Source organism: Diospyros lotus, chromosome 6, assembly GCF_014633365.1.
Source record: "Diospyros lotus cultivar Yz01 chromosome 6, ASM1463336v1, whole genome shotgun sequence".
In the NCBI taxonomy this organism is placed as follows: Eukaryota; Viridiplantae; Streptophyta; class Magnoliopsida; order Ericales; family Ebenaceae; genus Diospyros; species Diospyros lotus.
This window is the reverse complement of record NC_068343.1, coordinates 9,142,635-9,161,910: the sequence shown is the minus strand read 5'-3', so window position 1 is coordinate 9,161,910 and position 19,276 is coordinate 9,142,635. Positions and strand designations below refer to the sequence as shown.

At 39.2% G+C, this 19,276-nt stretch overlaps 3 protein-coding genes across 6 annotated transcripts; 1 reads left to right on the top strand and 2 right to left on the bottom strand.

The window, feature by feature from the left end:
• Nucleotides 1–1,398: 1,398 nt before the first annotated feature.
• LOC127803893 (uncharacterized) lies at nucleotides 1,399–2,931 on the bottom strand. Its single transcript, XM_052340506.1, has 3 exons — nucleotides 2,607–2,931; nucleotides 2,133–2,471; nucleotides 1,399–1,893 (listed from the first exon to the last, which is right to left on the bottom strand). The coding sequence occupies exons 1-3, from the start codon at nucleotides 2,892–2,894 to the stop codon at nucleotides 1,399–1,401; spliced, it is 1,122 nt and encodes a 373-aa protein (XP_052196466.1). The 5' UTR covers nucleotides 2,895–2,931.
• A 4,964-nt stretch (nucleotides 2,932–7,895) lies between these two features.
• LOC127803890 (probable polyol transporter 6) lies at nucleotides 7,896–18,771 on the bottom strand. 4 transcript variants are annotated; one of them, XM_052340499.1, is made up of 4 exons: nucleotides 18,502–18,771; nucleotides 18,178–18,394; nucleotides 9,670–9,892; nucleotides 7,896–9,495 (listed from the first exon to the last, which is right to left on the bottom strand). In XM_052340499.1, the coding sequence occupies exons 3-4, from the start codon at nucleotides 9,767–9,769 to the stop codon at nucleotides 8,060–8,062; spliced, it is 1,536 nt and encodes a 511-aa protein (XP_052196459.1). In that variant the 5' UTR covers nucleotides 9,770–9,892; nucleotides 18,178–18,394; nucleotides 18,502–18,771; the 3' UTR covers nucleotides 7,896–8,059. The 4 variants fall into 4 exon arrangements, with proteins under 4 accessions (XP_052196459.1, XP_052196462.1, XP_052196460.1 ...); XM_052340502.1 differs by lacking the exons at nucleotides 18,178–18,394; nucleotides 18,502–18,771 and adding exons at nucleotides 10,670–10,861; nucleotides 11,006–11,145; XM_052340500.1 differs by lacking the exon at nucleotides 18,502–18,771 and having other exon boundaries at nucleotides 18,178–18,439.
• Nucleotides 15,325–16,593, top strand: LOC127803891 (transcription repressor OFP7-like). The gene has a single exon (XM_052340503.1). The coding sequence runs from the start codon at nucleotides 15,331–15,333 to the stop codon at nucleotides 16,420–16,422; it is 1,092 nt and encodes a 363-aa protein (XP_052196463.1). The 5' UTR covers nucleotides 15,325–15,330; the 3' UTR covers nucleotides 16,423–16,593.
• Nucleotides 18,772–19,276: the final 505 nt, after the last annotated feature.

Sequence of the window (19,276 nt, the reverse complement as noted above, 5' to 3'; positions counted from 1 at the left end):
TCTGATTCACACCAATACTAATATTAGGTGGGCCTTTTGCTGGATTCACCAACTCAACTCTTACAGGCTAAAAGACCTCTAGAAAATTATTATTATGATTAATATAGTAATTGATTTTAATTTAAAATAAAACTTTGGTCAAAACATTTTTGTTAATTGACTTATAATAATCCTATAGAGAATTTATTTGTTATAAATTAAGGAAGGAAGGGGTCGGCTTATATTTATTTTGTGCACATCTCACGAATATTTCTTAAGTTAGATATAAATATTTAATATTTTTGCATTAGAGTGAAATTTTTTAAGAAAAATAACGTAATAGTGAAAAATTTTGTGTAAAAATAAAGTATAATTTAGAATTTGAAATCTAAACAAAGATTATTAAAGTAGTTTTACTATGGAATTGTAACACTAACTATATGATTAATTATTGAATAAAAAATATTTATCAAAGCGTTTAATTTAATTTATACAAAAAAAAAAACAATTCTATTTATGATATTCTTCGATTTTCATAACTCTTACCGAGTAAAATAAAATTAATAAATTTAATTCTTAATCCCAATCAAAAATCCGTAAATGGTACAAGTCTCGCAATAACGCTAATTAGGTTAGGATACAAGAGGGATATAATTGACATTTTATGCGATTATAATAAGGAGTCAGCGTCTTAACCTAGTAATAATAGTAATAGTAGTCTGCATGGGCAGTCCAGTTGGTCAAGAAGGGGAGCACAAAGTGCTTTCCGTGGTGAATCTTAGACCATGACTGAGGATCGAGTCTCGCAAGTGACAGAACGAGGTACCTCTCTCCAAAAGTGAGGGGGGTTCCTTGTGCGCGGTGAGCCTGAGTCTAGCCACTGCGTTCAACTGGGTCACCATGATTAACCTCCCCTTACGTTCTGTCAGGTCAAGTGTGAGGGCGTTCGGGGGAGCGATTTCACCTTTTGAACTAATAGTAGTAATAGTAATAATTATAAATAAAAATAAAAATATATGCCGGCTAATTATTTAATTCTGCATAATTTGGGGTGTCGTGTCATAAACACTGCACGAGAAATCAAAGAACGTATTTGATAACGTAAAGTTCAGTTCATGTAATTAATTTGGTATGGCATAATAAAGTCAAGATTCGATTTGTCATGATTTTGAGTACTCTAAGGTACACATTGGCAATTGAAATCTCCAGAAGTGCACGACGAATCCTCTCAATTTAGGATATCTGCGCCGCCGCCGCCGCCAAGATACAAGATTGTCCAGAAGCTCTGCCCTCACATCTCCGACGCTCTCCAAGCTGTCTCTATTTACACATTTTGCTCCTCCGAGTTATCCTATATATAAATATATGTAAATATATATTCCCCAAAGCGGAAGCATCGATCATCTCGAGCCTCTGCTCTCAGCTTTCTTTCTCGCCGGAGAAGCTCGAAGGCGGCATGAAGAAATCCGTAGACAAGCCCCATATATTAAAATCGACCTCCTCAATCTTCCACGTCTCTTCGAGCTGCCTCCGGTGATTGGCGGATTGCTCGCCGTATCTGTACACTGTGACAAAGGTCTTGCCGCTGTGCGCGATGTTGACGCCTTCCACGTATTTGTAGTCCTCGATCACCGTTTCCGTGCTGGTTTCCCAGAAGACGCCCTGGCTGTCGTCTTCGCTGTTCATCACGGTGAGGAGCCTCGAGTCCTCGAATTTCACGAGGAGGCCGGATCTTTGGCTGAAGTAGCCCCAGATCGTGTGGTGGATGATCTCGTATTTGGGGCCGCTTTGTGCTTCCAAGGCTGATTTGCTCGTGTCAAGCTTCAGGATGAAGCAGTCTTCGTCGTTGATGATCTTCTCTCCTATGCACACTGCGTCCAGAAACAGGTTCGCCGTAGACCTTGGATCCAATCCCTTCATTCATATACAAAAATAAGAAATCATTACCTCCTTATATTGTGCTGCTGTTGTACTATTATGACAAAATATGATAGGACTGGATGTCGTGGTATCATCACATCACATTTAACCATTTACGTACGATGAATAATCTCGGACGATGACTACGTACAGTACTTGGGATCATGTTATCGTGCTAGTGCCGATGCACACTTAATTGTTAGAATGAAGTGCAGTGCCGTGAATGAGAGTACCTGTAGAAAGCGGCGCAGGGGTCGGGGAGGGCCCTTGGAGATGGGGGTTTGCTGGTTGGAAGATTGGCGCCAAGAGATCTTGCCATTGCTTCCGGAGATAACCTTGCAGCCTGAGACAAGCAGCTCCAAGCACCACAAGTCTGGATTCTTCTGCCAAAGCACGAATCCCCCGGCCTCCTCGGTGCTCCTCACGTTCACGCTTTCATCTCCCTGGTGAAAATCAGATGCGCTTATCCTCACCTCCCCAATCGCGCACATGCTCTGCAGCGAGTTCAGCGCCGGTGGCCCTCCAGTTGCTGCCATGTACTGCTGTATGATGTATTTCGCGGTCGAAGCTTCCTACAACAAATTCGAAGGAATCAACGTTGTGCCATTAATTTTGAATCAATTAATTCTTCTATTATTATTATTATTATTATTATTTTTTTTTTTTTTTGGGGGGGGGGGGGGGGGGGTGGTAGGCGAGAGTGTTACGATGGAAGAGTGGCGGACGGGGCGGTGGACGGCATGGTCGACCTGGACCTGGAGAGGAATGAGAGGGGAGCCAACGACGTAGAGAAGGAAAGTGAGTTCGTTGTAGCGGCCAGCGATAATGGGGGACGACCACTTATCCGGCGTCTGGGCCTTCATCCAGGTGGCCATGTTCTGCCATCGAAGCGCGAGGTTGCTGCCCATGCTGGTGAACATCTCCTCCGGGATGGGCACCTCCAGGATCGTCTCCAGCCCATCTTCTCTTTCGATATTGGGACAAACTTTCCTCATCTAATTTATCTAGTTAATTCTTCTGCCTCGCTGTGTGGTGTCGTATATAGATTGATATTGATTATATTGATTTGAAATAGACTACTACTACTACTACTACAACAACAACATTAATTATTTGGAATAGAAGAGGATGGGGGGGGGGGGAATTAAGGAGAGAAGGTGGCCTGGAGAGTAAGCTGGGGGTGGCCGCAAGGGCCAGAGGCTGCCCTTTCTTGTAGATGTCGTGTGGCCACGCTTGCCCAAAAATGAAAGAAAACCGTCGTCCCCTACTATTTTTGGCATTTGGCTCTGACTACTCCAACCCAAGCTGCTTTTTCCTCGTCTTTTCTTTTTTAATATTTTATGGCTTTTATATATACAAAACTTTACTCGTCTATATTTTTATAAAATATGAACTTTAATAATTAATGGACCCTATAAATTAAATATGTTTGATTTTATGACTATCATATATACATAGCCTCAAAATTTTTTAAACATTAAAAAGGTTCATTTGATTTCTTCCACAAATTGAGTCTAAAAAGATGTCATTCATTCTACCAAATTCTATACAGAATGAATAATGGTATTGTAACTTTCAAGAGTGACTTAGTGCTCCGTACCTACAACATCCAAGTAAACACGGATATGTTAGTTTATAGTAAAAATTAGAATTTATCTTAAATCGAGTTTTTTTCCCAACTTATATGAATACACAAACCAAACAAAATCATTATTAACTAAGTCTTTTAACTATAAAATCAAAAGCTAACTGACCCACAAAATAAAATCAAACCTAATTCATGGGGTTGGTCTTAATTAGATTCTAAAAATCCAATGCATATATACTTTTGTTAAGAGCCCTCCCTCCCTGTTTTTATTATAGAATTATTACTTTTACAAAAATCTCTATTTTTGTTTCTTCTCACTCACGATAAGATATATCACAATAGAATCTAATTTTGCAGTATATAATTTTGTTTAAAATTAGTTAAATATTATTGACATATTTTAAATGTATGTATTCAAAGAGACACTCCCTCAGGAGTCGTTCTATGGGGCTCGATAAGTCTACCGAGCGACTCATAAAGAGGGGGTAAAAGGACTATTTTGCCCCTGCCCACTTTGTAAATTTGCAAAACGGGCCACTACCCCCTGTCATGGCCGCTGCTTGCCTCTCAGTCGCGCTCGCTGCAGTGACTGTCAGCGAGGCGAGACGGCGATGGCAGAAAAGCGACAAAGACGAGGTCAGACGACTATAGCGAAGCGCGGTGAAGAGGCGATCGGCAGCCATTGCTTGGGAGACACGCAGAGAGAGGGGGAATCTAGACATGGCCACGGTTCATGAACCGTCGGTTCCGGTTCAAGAAATCTTTGAACCTGAACCGAACCACCCAAGGGCGGTTTGGGACGGTTCGGTTCCGGTTCCGGTTCCGGTTCGTGCCGGTTCGATCAACGGTTTGGACCGGTTCGGTCAACGGTTTGAGCCGGTTCGGTCAACGGTTCCGGTTCCGGTTCAAACCGAATTTTTTTAATTTTTTTTAAATATTGTTGTATTCAATTTTGGTCCTTGTTCCATTGTTCGGTTCGGTTTGGTTTCGATTTTTAATTGTTAAATGTAATTGTAAATATAAATATTCTCAACCATATTTTTAATAAAAAACACTACTAAAAATTGAAGAAATATAAGTAATAATTTCATTAAAAATAATTAAAACAACTAAACAAGTATGTAATACAAGTAATTAATTTTTACAAATGTGAAAAATAAAAAATAGAATTAGACTTAATTTCATTAAAAAATAATTACAACAAAAATGTAATACAAGTAATTAATTTTTACAAATGTGAAAAAAAATAAAATATGGACTTGGATGAGTTGGATCCTACGCATCTTCATTGGAGTCGGAAGTCGCCGTTGTTGAACCATCATTAACCCATTCGTCAGATGATGATGAATGGATAAGTTCTTCTTGACGTTGCATGTTAGCTCTTTCCCAATCATCGAGGCAAACTTGAGCTTCCAATGATTCTGGAGCCAATCTTGATCTTCTTTCGTCCAAAATGTTGCCTCCACTACTGAATGTTTGTTCAACGGCTACAGTTGAAGCTGGAACTGCAAGAAGTTGACTTGCAATAATTGAAAGAGTTGGAAATGTCTCCTTGTGCCTTTTCCACCACTCCAAAATTTCAAAATTTAAACCTGTATCATCACCCAACTCAAAAACTGTGGTTAGATAAGTTTCGAGCTCCGAATGTGAGCTCGATCTAGGTTTTTTCCTCCTTTGATCTAAAAATTTATGACCCCATTTCATTGGTTGGGAGGAAGAGGAATGCGAAGCCATGGATGGAAATGATTCTTCACTACTAGGAGCAATAACATATGCTTCATATAATTGATTGCATAAAGTTCTAACCTTAGAAATTATAATATTCACATCAATTTCTTCATTATTTTCTAATCCTAACAACGAATAATAGTTAGACAAACACTCAATTAAACCATCAAATTTACACCTAGGATCAAATACCATAGTAACAAGAGAAATTTCAGGAATAAATTGATAATAACGTAACCATTTTTCTCTCATTTCTAAAACAGCATGACAAATTTCTTCAACATTAATTCCTTCCATTAATACACCGGCCACATTCATTGCTTCTATTAAAAATTGATGTGAAGTTGGTTTATAAACACTACTAAGTGTATGAGTAGCATCATTAAAAATTCGTAAAATATTCAAAATTAAACTACAAACATTCCACATAGTTGGAAAAATAGGATATTGTGGAATATAATTTGCTGCAAAAGAACACAATAAATCTTTATATTCAAAAGATTGATTAAGTAATTTAAAAGTTGAGTTCCAACGAGTAGGGACATCTTTTGAAAAACGTTTTGGGGTTTGACCATTGGAGGTGCAAAAATGTGCCCATGCTTTTGCAGTTCGAGGGTGTACCCAAATATAAGAAATAACATTTCTAATTGGATCTAAATAAGAATTAAGTGACTTAATGCCATCTTGAACACATAAATTTAAAACATGGCATGCACATCTAACATGAAAAAATCTTCCACCAAAATTTGGTTGGCAAATTCTTTTCAATTCATTAATAGAAGCAGTATTAGCCGATGCATTATCAAAAGAAATTGAAAAAATTCTATTAACTAATCTATATTCTTGTAAAATTTGTTGAATTAATCTACAAATATTTTCAGCATTATGACTTTCATCAAAACATCGATACGCAAGAATTCTTTTTTGTAAAACATAATTTTCATCAACCCAATGACAAGTAATACCCATATATGAATGAGTTTGCCAATGATCACTCCAAATATCACTACAAATAGAAACATTAATATTATTGTTTTGAAAATATGTTATCAATTCAATTTTTGAGTTTTTAAACAATTTTAACAAATTCCTTTTCAAAGTATTTCTAGGAATTGATTTAAAACTAGGATTAACAAAGTTTTGACAAAATCGAGTAAAACCTAATTTTTCACCAAAACTAAAAGATAAATGATCAATTGCTACCATTTCCGCTAAACCAGACCTACAATTAGCTTCATTATAATGAAATAATTGAGGAGAGTTTGAAGAGGTAGCAAACCCGGATATTTGTGTTTGATCGCGGCTCAATCCAACCTTGAGCGGGTGCTTTGTTTGCAAATGTCGGGCGAAAGTACCATATCCACCTCCTTGCTTGAATTTGTATACCTGATTACAATAATTACAAGATACATCAAATTTACCATCTCCTTTTGGTGTTTTCTTGAAATGAATATTAAAAATATCAGAAGTAGAAATTTTTCCACCTCCCTTTTGTTGAGTTTCACTCTCTTGTGTTTGAAAATTTTGAGCTTCAAACTCAACATTTTCAAAATTTCTACCTTCACTTGCCATTTTTTTGAAAAAAGTATGATAATAAAAAAATATAATAATGATAAAATAATATAGTAACAAGTAATAAATAATTAACAATATAATTGAATAAATTGATAAATAACAAAATGAGAAGATTGAAGAAATTGAAATTGAAATATTAAATGAGAGACAAAATTGAGAGAATAATAGCTTGAGACTTGAGAGAGAGAGAGAGAGTGTGTGAAAAATGAGTGAGGGAGGGAGGGGTATATATAGATAGGAATTATAAAATTAAAAAAAAATTAATAAAATTGGCAGCCAACGGTCCAATTTTGGACCGTTGGGGGGGGGGGAGGGGGGGCACGGGGGGTTGTTCCGGTTCCGCGGAACCGGCGGTTCCGGTTCCCCGGAACCTTGAACTGGAACCGGACCGAATTTCGCCGGTTCAGTCCGGTTTCGGTTCCGGTTCCGGTTCCGATCCGGCCGGTTCTGGCCGGTCCGGTTCCGGTTCGAACCGCCGGTCCGATTCAATTTTGACCATGTCTATATGGAAGGAGTAGGGAGAGAGAGCAGGATATGGGGTAAAATGGTCTTTTTGTTTACCCCCATTTCGATGAACTTGTCGGGTTCGCTAGCATTTTCCAATTAGTCCCCACGTGAGCAAGTGATTAGAAGTCAATGTCAGGCAGATGAATTTTGACTGTTTCAGTGAGGAGACGAAACCTAAAATTGATGTAGGCGTGTGTGTGTGTGTGATCTTACTTGAGGATTCAAAACTTTCTTAAACTGTTGATATGCTTGGAGTGTTGTTATTGGATAAGGATGACAAGTGGGTTACTGCGCCGCTGTTAGTCCCCGCTTCCCGTGGTCCAGTAACTTTGACTTCATTTATTAATTTTCGTGTAAAAAATTATAGAATTGCTCCAAATATTTGTTTGACGGCTCTACCCTCTAGGTTGACATCATAACTCATCACACTGTTTGTGGTTGGTAGACCAAAAGGATGGCAAGAAAATTGATAAGAAAATAAAAAAAACCGATCAAAAATCTTTTTAGGTTGCTAGCAGCCCGACAGGGTTCTTTTAAGCTGCAAATTGTATGTTGTTCATATTCACTGAAGGCCCAGGCCCATTTATAGACGTAACAATATAACAACCCTCTTAAAATTCTTAATTTATCATAGAGACATAATCAACTAGGAAATATTAGCCTATCTCCTTAAAAACAGTAGGTAGCAATCTTAAGTCTTAACGTACGGCAAATGAATCTACACTAACGCTTCCCTGAGCTGCTTTCAAGGAGCTGAAATCCTCATTGTCTTTGCACTGATATATCTTGCATTTGCAGGGCACCTCTACCAGTCATAGTCTGAATTTCCTTTGCATCCTTACCACTGCGTCTTCTCCGCCTGCTGAAAATTTCTTCCATTTCTTCCAAGGTTCTTCCCTTGGTCTCTGGCAAGAGGAAGAAGAAGAACAGCCAGGCCAGCACAGAGACGCCGGCGAACATAAAGAAGGCTCCCCCTATGGTTATGGCTTTGTAGATGGATATAAAGCTCATGGAAACCACAGCATTCATCATCCTGTTCACCGCAACTCCAATGCTATGTCCCTGTGCTCTTAATCTCGACGGGAAAATCTCTGAGCTGTAAACCCATGTCACTGGTGCGAGCCCCAGGTTGAAGAACGCCACGTATAAGTAAGTTGCCACGATGCTGAAGACCAGTGCCCAGATGGGCTTTCCATGGGTGTGTTCGGCCACTGTCAAGCCCAATCCGAGTCCCGCTAAGGCCACAGTCGCTCCCCCAACGCTTGTGAGAAGAAGCTTCCTTCGTCCAACTTTGTCGAGAAACAATAAGGCGACGCATATACAGGAAGTTTTGGTGATCCCAACGCCGACCGTGGCGAGCAAGAGCTTGTTCTTGTCGGTGATTCCGGCTTTACGGAATATTCTCGGACCGTATAAGACGACGGCTTCGATGCCGGTGGCGTGCTCAAAGAAATGGATGCCGATCGCAGCGATGAGCATCCAGCGGACCGGGGGCGATGGCCGGAGAAGGAGCTCTTTCCACACGCCTTGGCCTCGCGCCGGAGCGGGGAGCTTGATGATGTCGTCGGTGCAGTTCTCGTCGATTCCAGCCGAAGCTTTGATTTCCCGGAATCGAGCTTCGGCCTCTTGTTTGGAATTGGAAACTTGCAAAAGGATGTTGTTGGCGTCTCGGAGGCGCCCTTGCATTACGAGCCACCGTGGAGACTCCGGCATCTTGAGGATGCCGAAGGCCAAGGCGAGAGAAGGAACGGCGGCGATTCCGAGCATTATTCTCCAACCGAGTTTGAGCGTCAACTTGGCGAAGAAGAAGTTGGAGATGTAGCCGAGCAGGATGCCGATGCTGATGCAGAGCTCCGGGAGAGAGCTCAGGAAGCCGCGGGAAGAGGCAGAGGAGATCTCGGCGGAGTAAACCGGGGCGATCATGAGGGCAAAGCCTACGCCGATGCCGGCGGTGCAGCGGCCCGTCATTAGAATGGAATAAGTTGGGCCGTAGCCCATTAGCACGGAGCCGAGGAAGAAGATGATGGAGGCCAGCACTATGGTGTATCGCCGGCCAAAGTAGTCGGAGGTTCTTCCGGCACAGAGGGACCCCACCAGAGCGCAGAGGTTTAAGATTCCGGCGAGGACTTGCACTTGGGTATCGTTGATTTTGAGATCATCTTTTATGAAGATCATGGCTCCGCTCATAACACCAGTGTCTGCAAAATAGAAAAACTCTGAAATTAGTAATTAAATCACGTATGTGCATCAAGTTCCTTAATTACTAAAAACTCTCGGTCTGTCATAGATAAGAACTGATATTTAATATAAAACTCGTTAAATTAAACATATGAGATGAGTGTTCGAATCATTTAGCTACTGCGAGTACACACCGTAGCCAAATATGACAGATATGATGGAAGCGACGCCAGCGCAAGCGCAAGCATACATATTGAGCCTACGGCTTTCTGCACCACCACCATCCTCCTCCATGGAAGCTTTTGCAGAGAGAAACAGCCAATTATTACGCTCTGTTTGTGATTCTGAATGATCTCCCTATAAGCTCAAATTCCTCAACTGATGAAAGCGTCAATAATAGCGCAATATGGACTGCCCCTGCACGGATTCAGATGGATATGATGAGAGAAAGTAAGCTCTTCATCAATATTTCGTTAAGTGGTCCACCTACCCATTTGCAAATATCTAATGACCTCTCGGCTCTCGTTATGGAACCCATATATTGACACAAGTCCAAGACAGTTATATATTGTGGGCTGAGCTGGTGAAAGTGATAAAAGTATTCTGATACATTCCCATGGAATCAAATAATTAAGACCCAGGAAGACAAGTTAATTTATTTGAAGATTTGATTTGGGAGAGAGCAAGTATTAATTGAAGACTACTTGTTACTTTCGATCTTATTGGATATATATATATATATATATATTATTCTTATCATGGCCAAAGGCAGTGGGTCAGCAACGACGGCACAAACACGCCCACCATATCTGGCCTTCAAATTTGGACTATTTGATATCCTTAGGTTTTGTGTAGGGCTGCAAGAGTGAGAACCAGACAGATCGTCCCACATGCCTAGTTTTTCATCAAGTCAACACCTTCAATCACAACCTGACATACTTTCACTCAATATTCCTAACTCACCATCATCCACCTCCACATCTATCATCCAAAATTAATTAACCTCTCATATTATATACAATTCATTCCACGGGCTCTTAGATAATATATACACATATAAGAAGGTTTGTGTTTGGAAAAAAGTTACAGGAACTGTGTTGGAGGGTGGTGGTGACGATGGTGACAGAAATGGTAGATTAAATATTATTAATGGAGCTGCTGACTATAGGACGATATTTTACTGCAAACGCTTACCTTGCTCCATATATATGATCACTGAGTGGTGCCATTTATAAGGCCACGAATGGGTCAACTGACCGACAAGGCCAGCCATAGGCAGATTAAGCGATGTAGACTGGCAATTTCATATTGTTCAGCCATGGTCGACGTCATTGGCCCCTCGGTGGCAAAGTCCGGCATGCCATGGCGAAGATTTATACTTGATGTCTGCCAAGGACATAAAGATAGAGATTTTCTGGGGTCACAAGAACATCTGGTGATATTTGAATCTATCAATCTTTGGCAATTAATCTTATATTGCAAAATACTCCCATAATTGCATTTATCATGAAGATAATGAAGGGCCCTTACCGTTCTTTTGTAGAGTGAGGACGTACAGTTGAATCCAACAAATGTTAATTAAGCGAAATATCTGTATTATGGGATCTTGGCTTCTTGTGAAATGGAGAAGAGGGTATGAAAAATGAAACTGTTGGAACAACTCACAGAAGCTATGGTGAGTGAGTTGAGTTTTGCAGTGGATTGATATTTAATGACACGATCTTCATTTATAGATAAGATCAGAAATTAATCTACAGATAAAGATAAACTCCTCGATAATTGCATCGTATCGCTTGATAATAAACCAATTTCAGATAATGAGCCACAGTCATTATCTAATCTAATTAATAATAACAACTTGAAAGCAGTTGACACGTATATTTGTAAGCCACATTTAAGTCTGCATGAAGGAGACGTTTGCGGTTACCTATTTTATGGAGAAAAAATAAGGTGAGCGAGGAGTTTACGGATAATTGTTTTAAGGGAGAAAAATAAGGTCTAGGCAGAGAGACCGAGCTCAACCAGGCATCCCACAAGGCTTAGAATTTGAGGAAATTATTAATATTCAATCTTTTAAACTACACCCATCTTATTACGCAGTACTGATGGAGATGTCCATCGCAACAAATGTAAGCCTATATTAAGAAGATATATCCCACTGAGGATAATTAACTCTTGGGATGTGATACCCAACAAGTCTAAGGCGATGATGATAAGATTGAATAAGTATAAAATTATCATAGGCTTTCACTCGAGATTGATAGATTTAAAGATTCAAACTCACTTATAAAAAGTTCGATAAGAAGATGGTTCAAATAAGTTTATCTTATTTTTTGAAAAAAGCGAGCTTAGCTCAGTTGCTCAAAATAAGAATCAAGCCCAACTCATTTTACTAGTTGTCCTATCTGAAGTCCATTAGACAACCCATTATTCTCCATATCTAGCCCATTAGAAAGCTCATCTCTCATCTTTATAAATCCATTACTCATTTGATACAGTTGTTTTGATGCTATTGGAGAGTTGGTCGTTGCCATTCAAACCAAGTTTATTTCTCCCCATTTTCCCTCACCCTCATCTCATCTCTTTCAAAAACCTGGGGAGCTTATCTATGTGAGATGTTTCGGTGATTATCAAGATATATATCGTGTTTATGGGAGTGATATTTTGAACAGGCGAAAGAGAGAAAAGAAAAAGAGCGAGAGAGTGATCGAAGAGGAGAAAAAATAAGTGATATTCGTATTCATTCGAGTTGGGGCATTTTCTTCCATTTTGGGCAGATTTGGGTTCAATATGAGGGCTGATTTTGAGTTTTCTTTGTAATCGATTCTTGGCTTACCTTAATGGATCTTAGATCGATCGATTTGAGCCTTGAAGCTCCACCTTCAACTCTTTCATCACCGACGATAATAGGTAGTTCTTTTGACTTTTGTTTTTTCGATTTTTCATTTAGTTTTTAACTTACTATTTTTTGTATTTTTCTTAATCTAATATGTGAGCTCGTGGATTTTGCGAGGAATTTTCTTTACATTAACAAAATTAATTCAGCCAAATGTAAACGTAGTAACTTAAAAAGGATTAAAAAAAAATCCTTGACTAGTAGACTTTGAGTGAAATTTATTATGATATAAATTTAGATTTGTTTTTATTTGCACTTTTATCAAGTTTTGACTCGAATTTAAGTTTAAGTTCAAGTCAAATAAGAAATACAATTGTGATTCCAGCTCAATTATTAAAATTTATGATGATACAAATTTTAATTCACTTATACTAAATAAACTTTAAATAATTATTTTCTTAACCTCTAAATTTAAAATTGCTTTTAAGTTCCATTTCAGCCTCACATGAAGCTCAAATCATTAACCAACAACAAGCTAAGTCCACTTAATAATTTAACTATTTTAATAGTTTTTGTAATCTTATTACATAAAAAAATGTATAAAATTAATATATTTTAGTATATATTTAAAATTTAAATAACAAAACATAATACATTTATTATTAACTAATATGATGGTTTTTTTAGCCAAAAATAATATATAATAAATGTATTTTATATGAAAATAACATATGCATCTTAATTGTTGCACCTAAAATGATAATTAGCATTCCTCTTCCTCCACGCTTCACAGTAAAAATCTAAAAAGCCCCCCAAACACAATCAAGTGGTAAAGGAGGGGTTGTAAAGAGCAGTCGTGCTGAACATTGTTAGCATGGGATCAATTTTTGGGAGAAGCAATTCCTTCTGAGGTGGTCCTTGGTAAGTGTCAGTGAACGCAAGTCACTTGAACATATCTCGTGATTTTTCTCCATCGTGATAACCCAAGGACGGATTCGGTTAGAGAGGCGAGTGATGGCACTTAGTTCAAAAAAAAGATAAATCTAAAAAGCATTCTCTTTTCTGCACTCCCCCCCTCTCTCTCTCTCCCTCCCTGCCAGCTAATTTTGTGGAGATCCAGCAAAAGTTTTCTCTGCAATTCCAGACTCAAAACAAGAAGGGCTTCAGTGTCTTGGGATCTTAATTAAGCAAGCACCGGTGCTTTCAAATTTGACCCGATCGAAAGTAAATTCTACGCGTATACATAGTGCTGATCGTCCATAATTATTATAAATTACTTTAGGGAGTGTTTCATTATTTTCCCTTTATGATAGATAAATTATGAAAGGCAATGTACTTTCTAAGCAGCCTGCCTGGAGAAAATTAGAGTGGAGTTTCACTGGAAACTGACATCCACTAAAGCTGGACCTAATCATATCATTTCCGATCTAATTTTGAGTAAATGTTGATAGAAGGTAAGATAGCATCATAAATTTTCTGATCTTCCCCTCCTAACTTGTCCGGAGGAGCCTTGATGAGTTTTTGTCCCGGAAAGAGGGGCCAACAACTCAAAGTTTTCGACATGTAATTGGGTCATAGGTCCAAGCCAGGCCCATCCTGGATTGGTCTCTACTGTTTCTCCCAACTTGGGCCCGCTAGAAATTGATCGTCCACGGATCCAAAAGGAGAAAAGAGAAAATGATTAAGGAGTGGGCATGGAGAGATGATTTTGTTGCCTTGGATCCCCACCATGTGTTTCAGGGTAGGCTGACTTTGTTCTACAAGAGAATCAAAGTTGTTTGTATCCCAATACGAGAGAGAGAGAGAGAGAGAGAGAGAGCAAAGCTGGCCCTACTCTAATTGCGTGCTTTGGAGCTGTGTTCGTTCCGTGATCATATCTGTCATATATATGCTATATGACATAGTTATAGATCAGAACAGGCCAAGGTTTCCCTTTTTTTATTTTTTTTCTCTTTTGACTGCCCGACGTATCTCTCCCTCTCTAAATTCTCCAAAGTCTGACTTAAATGGAGAAAGACAAAACAAAACCCTAGACAAAAGCATCTTCACTGTGCTTGAAAGATCATTAATTCTATTGTCCAAAATTTTGCTCATTTTGTTGGGACCTAAACCCAATTTTTTAAGTCCCAATAAAGATTGACAATCACTCCTAAAACTCTTATCAAATCAACTAACATATATTCTAAATAAGACTATATATAAATAAAGATGACCGCAAAATTAAAACTTACATAGCTGATTTTACGAAATAGCTAGAATAAAAAATTAATATATTTTATACATGCAGAGACAAAAATAATGTATGGTGAAGTCAGTCTGAAACAAACATGGAAGCTCCATACTATAACTAATTTTCAGCAGTCTCCCTCTCGCTGGTAGGAACAAGAAAGAACATTAAGCATAGAGCTGCTCGATAAAACCATCTCTTTTTGAGACAATATATATATACATTTCTTGGGAGGAGCTCCCCTTAATTTACCTTTCCATGCACCATGCAAATCTAAGGACGCTCCTCCATCCTGTACCCCTTCTTGTCACTCAACGGTAAACTTGCAGTCCCCCAAAATAATTTTAAAAATAAAAATCTTGATCAATTGCCTGGATGTTCATTATACAAAAGGATAACAATTGAACTGAGAAACACATATTATGCATTTTTCTTTAAAAATTATACTATGGGTTTGACACTACCCCCCCCCCCCCCCCCCCCCCCGGTTTTTTCTTTAACATTTTCACTATTATCAAATAATAACATATATATGGGTTTGTGTAAAATCACAGGTGGAATGGCTTTGTTTTTTCATTCAAAACTCAATTTATAAAATGAAAGATTTCGTTTTGAATTTGTTTATTAATATAATAAAGCAATTGATAAAGTAATTCACTTACAATATTTACATAATAAAAAGTTAGTCATTAAAAAATTATCATTATTAGATTATTTTAATTATTCCGTAGAATTAGCAATGAGCACGCTTCCCGGTTCGGTTGCCCTTCATAAAGGCAATTAGAAAGAAGGATGGATATGCATTATTGTCTCAATTTGCCACCCTGCCTGCCTATATATATATATATAAAACCTGAACCCCACTTGCCTGAGAGACGAATTATACCTTTTGAGGCATCGATCTTTAAAGCCATGGCGAAGCATTTCAAGCTTCGGATCAACCGAGTCATCCGATCCTTCCAAATTTGCAGCAACAAAGACTACTGTTCCGCTCTCCCGGAAGATCCAGTTCCTTCATTCCTCCGGCCCGCCTCCAAGCCCCATCGCTCCTCCTTCAAGCGCCACCTGTCCTCCGCCTTCACGACCGTCGGCTGTGGTCTCGGCTCGAAGTTCCGCGAACAGCTCTCCACCGACGACGACTCGCCGGGATTCGAGTGGCAGAAAGAGGGGGAGTGGCACGTGGTGGCCAAGGTCTACGACGAGACGCCTCGTCGGAAGATCTACTGCTCCTCGGTTTCCGGGGACTCCGACGACGAGTTCTTCCCCCCAGCGCCGCCGCCCACGGCAGCGAAGAAGAAGCGACGAAGCAGGAAGAAGGCGACCAGGGCAAGGCTCCGGTTCAGCACTTCGTCGGCCGAGAGCGGGCTGTTTAGCAGCGAAGGCGGCGACGAGAGAGACGACGAAGAGACCGAAACCTTGGTGTCATCTTCCCGGAGCTTCTCGACGGACTCCTCGTCGGAGCTCAACCCTCAGTTGGAAACCATAAACGAGACGCCCATTCGGCGGCGCCACAAGAAGAAGAAGAGAGCGAATAGGGCAAAAGTGAGCCCTTCAACCAGCAAGGTGAAGATCTTTTGCAGGTCGTCGGTGTCGGAGGCGGAGAGCGAGTCGCCGGCAAGGCTGTCGGTGTTCAAGAAGCTGATACCGTGTGCGGTGGAGGGAAAGGTGAAGGAGAGCTTCGCGGTGGTGAAGAAGTCTGAAGACCCATATGAAGATTTCAAGAGATCGATGATGGAGATGATTCTGGAGAAGCACATGGTCGAAGACAGGGATCTGGAGCAGCTCTTGCTGTGTTTCTTGTCTCTGAATTCGCATCATCACCACAGGGCGATCGTCGAAGCTTTCACTGAGATTTGGGACGCCATGTTTCTCACTACTAGCTAGAATATCTCTGCCTGTTTCAAAAGCTCTTTGAAGCTGATCATGAAAGCTGTTCGAAAGTTTCAAGAAAAAAATCATGCTTTATGTTATGCAAGGCTCCTACTTTAGCGTTAAATTTGTTCTAGTTTAGTTGTGTTACGTTTCTAGAAATTAAATCATATATAATTATGTCAAGATGCCTATATTTGCACCTTAAGGAATCTATGACCCAGCTGGCCAATGCATGGGAAGACGACTATGCTTGATAAATCAGGATGGAATGGAAGTTATGGGTGTTCCTCTGCTGAAAATCAAGCATAGTGAAGAACTAAAAAAGAAAAAGAAGGGAAAAAAAAACTACCTCTAATTGGCCGTCAGAAGGCTCCTTAATGTGTAAGTTGGGGAGTTAGAGATAGTATAATGGTGAGTGATTACTATAGAGTGGTATATATTCATACCGAATGGTGAGTGATTACTATAGAGTGGTATATATTCATACCGAAGGGGTTCACAAAACCTCTTTACAAATGTGATAAATCGCGATATATCGCGAGATTTTGATATCAAAAAATTACGATATATCGTGATTTGTTCACGCCTTCTCTCTCTCTCCTTCTCTCATCGCCCGCCTCACCCTCGCTGCAACCTCGTCTCCTATTGCAGTTGCAACCTTTCTGCCTCTTCTCACCTCCTCGTCGCCTTGCCTTTGCGCCTCGCCTCCTCATCACTGCAACCTCTAGCAATTGACAATCACCCAGACTAATCAAGGTGTAATGGGCGACAGCGATAGGCAAGCGGTGAGGGCGATGGCGAGGCAAGAGAGAGACAGGAGAGGAGAGCATAAGCAAGGCGAGAGAGAGTGTATTTGGTTGAATAAATAAAGAATAATTTAGTCATTTCATAATTCTGTAAAGCTATCTATACACTTCATCGTCGGTACAAATAACTTTATTCATATGAGTTATGACAGTCCATTATTAATAGGATTCTTCTTGGCTCTTGATTTCTCGAAAGTATCAAGAGGGTGCCAATTATATCCTTTGTCTAAGCGGATAGACAGGTCGTTTTCTATCCTCCTATATCTCTATTGATGAAACTCTGCACACTCACAGCGTGATGATTGAATATGCATAAGTTTGTTTGAGTAAAATGAATTTGAAAATTAAAATCATATATAAGATTAAAGCTTAAATGTGATCATATTGGGCGGCATATATTATAGTATGAATCTTTAATTTTCTTCAAAGGGGGAAGGGAAGCAGGCAAGCAATATGCGTCATCTTATCACGTTTGGGCAGTTGTATCCAGAAACAGGAATCAAACGTAGAAGAAGTCAGGCGGCTTGTTATCTCATGTCATTGCCCCTTGACAACCACCGATTTGACCTATCAGAGGAGTGAGAGTCCCCATTCACCTCCCGCTTTCATGCAAAAACATACGTACATACGTATAGGTATATATTTATATTATATATATATATGTAACCAAAATTTTTATATAAAACCTTATATTAATATAATATAAGAAATTTTTTTATCAATTACTACAAGTTACTCTTTAAGTGAAAATACAGAATACATTTTTCATTATTGTGAAAAAAGTTTTAAAAACTATATTTCGTGTTAGTTCCTTGTTTTTAATTCTGATCTTGGTTTTACTTTAATTAATTGTTACAATAATTCTTTTTCTTTTTCTTTTTCTTCAATTTGTTTTAAAAATGAAAGAAGCAGCAAGTAAGCAAGAAAGAACTGGTACAGAGCTTTAAAATGACGAGATTACCCTTGCTATGGATGAGGCAGATGATAGCTTTTAGGTTTCCCCCAGCAGGTTCTGTGGACTGTGGAAAGCAAGAAAATGTGGATCCATTGGCTCGCCTCACGCTTGCATTGCTTGCTGCACTGTGTAACAGTAACAGTGCAGTGCGATCTACCCACCTCCTAGCTAGCTATGCGCTGCATCTACGCTCTGAATTCAGCCTGATCTGACTGCCTCTGCGCTGAGCCAAAAAAAAAAGAAAAAAGGATAAGCTTGTGAAACAGAGAAAGAGAGAGAGAGCGCAGGATGGATGGATGGATCAGGATGTGTTACTTATTATTTACTTACTCCTGCGACTGTGAATCCTCCTGTTCTGTTCTGGCTGCGTCTACAGCACGCAAAAATATCCAGTATTTATCCATTTCCTTTTTACAGCTTAAACGTGTAATATGTGTGTCTCCCAATCGACACTGCTTTTCACAAGTATTCTTCTTCTTTTTTGGATGATCTTTGGAATCTATCTTACTTAGGGGCATATCTATCTGGTTTCTGCTAATTGCAGCGGCGGCTGCCCCAGCCATCTCGCCGTTTAAGTGTACGTGCTCACGATAACGAGTGACAGAGAGGACCGCACAGGAATCATGTGTCAGTCAGTCAAGCTTGTGGAACCCCCACCCGCCCCCGCCTAGGTCGTCCTGCTCGATTACAGACATTTTTCGCATTATATATAGATATATATATATATATTGCAACACCGTATATAATTTCGTATTTAAAATATATATATATATTAAAAAACTCTAAAACTAGTATTGCTATCAATTTATCATTATATGAGGAATGAATTAGTTATTTTATTATATTTGCTTATTATATTATATATAGAAGTTAAACGACAAAGGCTGAATAAGATCTTTACTGCCTGACAACAAAAATATCTTGTTCATAAAGCATTCAAATTATTGTATAAAAATTAAGTTTGTATGATATTAGTAACCCTCTGGGTTCAAATTTAGGGGGAACACAAAATATTATACATATATATATGCAAAAATATATTATTTACTGCATTTATGCAAGATCCAGAACAGGATAACGTAGGATGACGGTTAACTTAATTGTC

Excerpts from the sequence above, each read along its gene's own strand:
- LOC127803893 (XM_052340506.1), bottom strand. The coding sequence starts at position 2,894 with ATGAGGAAAGTTTGTCCCAATATCGAAAGAGAAGATGGGCTGGAGACG. Across the intron at positions 2,472-2,606 it reads CCGTCCGCCACTCTTCCATC|GAAGCTTCGACCGCGAAATA; the intron begins GTAACACTCTCG and ends AATTTGTTGTAG. Across the intron at positions 1,894-2,132 it reads CCCTGCGCCGCTTTCTACAG|GGATTGGATCCAAGGTCTAC; the intron begins GTACTCTCATTC and ends ATATGAATGAAG.
- LOC127803890 (XM_052340499.1), bottom strand. The coding sequence starts at position 9,769 with ATGGAGGAGGATGGTGGTGGTGCAGAAAGCCGTAGGCTCAATATGTAT. Across the intron at positions 9,496-9,669 it reads ATCTGTCATATTTGGCTACG|ACACTGGTGTTATGAGCGGA; the intron begins GTGTGTACTCGC and ends TCTATTTTGCAG.
- LOC127803891 (XM_052340503.1), top strand. The coding sequence starts at position 15,331 with ATGGATATGCATTATTGTCTCAATTTGCCACCCTGCCTGCCTATATAT.